At 46.9% G+C, this 4,709-nt stretch overlaps 1 protein-coding gene across 1 annotated transcript in view; it reads right to left on the reverse strand.

Annotated features, from left to right (window-relative positions):
- The window catches only part of UBN2 (ubinuclein 2), a 74,297-nt gene extending 70,237 nt beyond the window's left edge, over window positions 1-4,060 (reverse strand). The window contains exon 1 of the mRNA XM_029917915.1: window positions 3,277-4,060. Within this exon, the coding sequence (XP_029773775.1) occupies window positions 3,277-3,747 (471 nt within the window). The 5' untranslated portion in view covers window positions 3,748-4,060. The remainder of the gene's footprint in view (window positions 1-3,276) is intronic.
- Between the last annotated feature and the right edge of the window lie 649 nt (window positions 4,061-4,709).

A 4,709-nucleotide genomic window follows, 5' to 3' on the forward strand; every position in this document is an offset into this window, starting at 1 on the left:
CCTGTCAGCACCAGCCCAGTGTGCGGCTCGAGCCCCACCAGCTGCTGAGATCATGACCCGAGCAGAAATCTAGAGTGGGACGCTTAACCAACTTAGCCACCCAGGGGCCCCTCTTTTCCTTCTTATACTAAATGTTCAATTAATCACATTCATAAGTGGATGCTCTAGTTAATTGAGTCTCTGGTTTACTAAAAGTTAAACAGAAATTATTTGGAAAGACAGCAATTACTGCTGGATCTGCTAGAACTTACATCAGTTAGCCAGAGAGGGTGGGCACATTAATCTCTGAGGACAGAATTGCAGTGCCTCAGTCACCATCCCGAACCACGTCAATCAGGGCTTAGTAGTTGACAGAGATAACAAGATTAAGGGTTTAGCTAACCTGTGTCCTTACCACCTAACAAGAAGAGGTTTTGTTTTTCATAGTTTGCCAACATATGCTCTTTTAATTGTGCTTCGCCTCATTAAAAAAAAAGAATTTGCAAAAAATTCTGATTGCATTCGGTTAATCAGGGTTTTACTATTCATTTTGTATTTATGAAGGGAAATGATTTAAATGCATTCCAATAGAGATGGTATTCACATGTGACACAGATTTATACCTACACCTATTAACTAAACTCGTATTCAATGATAGATGGCGATTTCAAAATTTAGAATCTATTTTTCTTTTAATTTCACATGATGTCTTTTCCTCCCCTTTCTATTCAAACTCTGCTACACAGTAAGTTTTTCAATGACAACGACTCAACAAGAAAACTATTTTGAGGGGTGCCTGGGTGGCTCAGTTGGTTAAGCGTCCGGCTTCGGCTCAGGTCTTGATCTCACGGTTCGTGGGTTCAAGCCCCAAATCAGGCTCTGTGCTGACAGCTAGCTCAGAGCCTGGAGCCTGCTTTGGATTCGTGCCTCCCTCTCTCTCTGACCCTCCCCTGCTCATGTTGTCTCTCTCTGTCTCTCAAATATAAATTTAAAAACCATTAAAAAAATTTTTTTAACTATTTTGAAAAGATTTTGAGGGGAAGAAAAACCAAATTTGGGAATCACTATTTTGCAGATCAATTCTATTGGTTTCTTTTTTCTTTTCTTTTTTTTTTTTTTGGTTTCTATTACTAGGGTTTCCTTTCATGGAAATATGACAACTTCATTTAAAGAAATGTTTTCTACAATTCCTTTAATAAATATGTCCAGTGGAAGTAATCATAGGTCAATCTGGCAAACCTTGGTTTCAAAAGTGCATTGCATAAACCATGGGTATTTCTGTTCAGAATACAACAAATTATACATGGCTGAATATACAAGAAAAGTTGACCAATATATCCTTAAATTGATAGCATAAACAGAAAAATTAAACTGAATTATTCATCTTTCTCCTATTATACGAAACTAGTAGTTCTGATATCATCAGGTTAAGAAGGAAGGTAGGGGGTCAAAATTAACATTTTGGGTCATAATTGGAAGATACATATCTTATTAATTTATCATGGAATGAATATCATAGCATTAAGAGAATCGTAACAAATCCCTATTTCTACTATAACTCTCATTTTAGTTCATTTTGGCAGGATCCTCTAAATTTTGTTAAAATACACAATTTTAAGAAGTATTGTTTTATTAAGAAGTGGTACTAATATAGAAAGAAGTACTAATAGAATTACATACAAGCACTTTGCATTTGCGTCCTCATTTGCAAAGTGGAGATAATGGTTCCTACCCCAAGGAGGTCTGCTGGACTGAATTCCATAAGCTGTGCACCTTACTTAGACCTGAGTCCCGCACGCACATAGGAAGAATTCAGTGAATCATAGCTACCATAATATATTTTTACCCAAATATGTAATTTATGAAGTAGATTAGGGAGTCGAACTGCAAACTTATTTAGATGAGAAGACCAAATACAATTTACTTGAAAAATGCTCCAATCCAGTATTTTCAAAATTATTTTGGAAAAAAGAAACATCACATTTATAAAAAGGACGGGTGCTAAAGTGAGTCTGAAGGATAAAATGTTTTGTGGAAATGGCCAATATGATCCCTACCCTTGCCAATTCATTTTGGTTGCAAACACCTAAAGTGATTTGACCACACAACAGTATTTACAAATAACAATCAAAAGATACCTTGGCCTTAAAAAAAAAAACCAAAAAACAAAATCAAGTGACAATATATTTTTAAATTAAAGAGTCATTCATTTCAACTATAAAGGTAGTTGAGAACAAAAACAAATGACTTGAGTCCATTAAGCTGTACTAAAGCAAAACCTAATAAAGAGCATAATTTTTAAAGGACAGAGGAAGTTGTTGTCTTTCTATGTTACTCTATCATTTCCCTTTCTAATTTACTTCTAAAGATCACCAAAACCTACAATAAAAATTACAGTTACCAACAAACCTCTCTCCTATCTCCGTTGTTCACCAGTTTCATCAAAGGCATAACTATGTATTTTCAACAGTGCCTAAAAATTCAAAGCCAAGATGTTTTTCATTGTTCTCCAAAAATCCCCATGGACAATACGCTATCCTCCAACTCGGACCTATAAACTAATGATAAACACTCAAATAAAAGTACGATGATAGGCGCCAAAGACACCTATCCATTCAGTTACACTAAGAACAAACTATACAGAAAACAAAGCTAAATAGATTACCAACACCGACATGAGAGCAAAACAAGTAACTAAATAACCCACTTCTTCATTCCTAGAGCGGATCCTTAGTCTGAAAAATTGCAGATTAGTTTCAAATCCCCTTCAAATAAGAGAAATACCCAACGTTCGCAAGCACAACCCAGCGCCAAAACATAATAGTGAAGAGGGTGATATGGAGGGGTTACACTATCTCTCTGCTTGCGACTGGGGGGCGTGTCCCCCAAGGTTTTCTCTTCCTTTCTACTGAACAACTGCTGGAGCTCCACAAGGAAAACCCAACCACGTAACTTGCAGAGCTCCCAGATTTTGTATGGGGAGCAGAAAGGAATATAAATTCTGAGGTCCCGAAAGGTGCAGAGGAAAACCAGCTCCGAGCGGCATTCGGAGCGGGCGTACGAGGTGGAGGTCGGTGGAGCCGGATGGGAGCCTTGGCCAACCCTGGGGAGCAGGAGAAAGCAGCACCGACCACGCGTCCACCCTCTCGGCCCCAGTCCCCCGACACCCCCCCCCCGGCACCCTCCCAAGCGACCCGAGACGCGCAAAGTAGGCGTCGGAAGGTGCCAACCACTGGGAGAGGCGGACGCGTCCTGAGGCTCCCAGGGTCTGGGGGGTGAGGGAGGAATCTTCTGTACCCGTTGTTCTCCGCACAGCAGCAGCTCCGGGTAACTGAACTCCACGCAGCTCTCGTCGGTGGGATCCTTGAGCACCAGCTCCAGGCGCACCGTCTCCCTCGGCGGCCTCTGCTGCGGCTCCGCCCGGGAAGCCGACTCCCGCGGCGGGGGCGGCTGCAAGTGCAGCTGAGGGAGCGGCGGCGGCGGCGGCTCGGGCCGCGGGGGCTCGCGCTGCAGCGACATGGGCGGCTCGGCGCGGCTGACCTCGCGCTGGGGGAGCGGCTTCTCCCGCGGCGGGGGCTGCACGTCCGACCGGGGGGCAGCCTCCCGCGGGGCCGGCTGCTCCGCCCGGGCCGGCTCACGGTACGGCTGCGACTCCAGCCGGGGGGGCTCGCGAGGGTACTCGGGCTCGCGTTCGGCCCCCGGGTAGTCGGCCTCGCGCCGCCTCACCGGTGACAGGCTAATAAACGCTACTCTGCGTGGCTCCGCCATCCCCACTGTTCTGGCCCTCTGCCTTCGCCCGAGCCGGCGCTCGGTTCTACGCCGAGTTGTTTGCCTGCCCGCCCTTCCTTTTGCTTTCCGTAGCTATTCTTCCCTCCACCACCCTCAGTCGTCTCTGCCGACGCCACCGTGAGTGCGGACCGTGCCCCCTTCCCAGCCACTATGTTCTGATGGGCTCCACCGCCATCGCCAGCGTCGCCGCAGCCGCCATGTTGGATACCCCACATAAATAGAAGCAGGCCGCTCAGCGGGCGCATGCGCAGACAGGAGACGCTCGCGTCCACCGTCGTGGCTGTGGCTCAGTTTTCCTCTTTTCCTCCTAACAGTCTGGAGTCCAGACAGGTCAGCGGAAGTGACGTAGTGGCAGGGCCGGTTTCCTTGGAAACAGAGACGCCGTCTGCGCCCTTCCTAAAAGGGAGGGGTCTGGGGTTTCCCTAGCTTCCCATTTGCACCCGGAAACCAGAGGCGCGCGTGAGGCTCAGCAAAACGCGAGCGTCGGGATATGCCTGGGACCGACCTAATCATGGCGCTGGGTCTCGTCCGGCCCATTCCTCCGGCGCTCGGCTCCATAGAGTTGGGGTTGTCAAGGCGGATACGGAAAAAGGGTTGAGGGACGCGAGGACCGGTCGCCGTGCCTGCCTGCCCAGCCCCCCGCTGCCTGAAATATCGGGGGAAGAAAGGAAATGGCTAACTCCAGCCGGACTCGCCCGGCGGCTTCCCTCCGCGGAGCGCAACACTGACTCCCACAGGCCTACCTTTCCTCGACCTACTCCTGTTTTTCTCGCCCGGCCACGGTGGGGATTGTGTGTCGCACGGTCGTAAAATGAGCAGTAACGTTTTGCAGTCGAGTAAATGAACAGTTCTGGGCTCGTCCATAAAGCCTAAACTGTTGAAATTGAAAACTTCTCAAGAGGATTTGGTGTTACTTTCGAGAACGTACTCTCTGAAAGAAT

Source organism: Suricata suricatta, chromosome 2 (assembly GCF_006229205.1).
Source record: "Suricata suricatta isolate VVHF042 chromosome 2, meerkat_22Aug2017_6uvM2_HiC, whole genome shotgun sequence".
Classification (NCBI taxonomy): Eukaryota; Metazoa; Chordata; class Mammalia; order Carnivora; family Herpestidae; genus Suricata; species Suricata suricatta.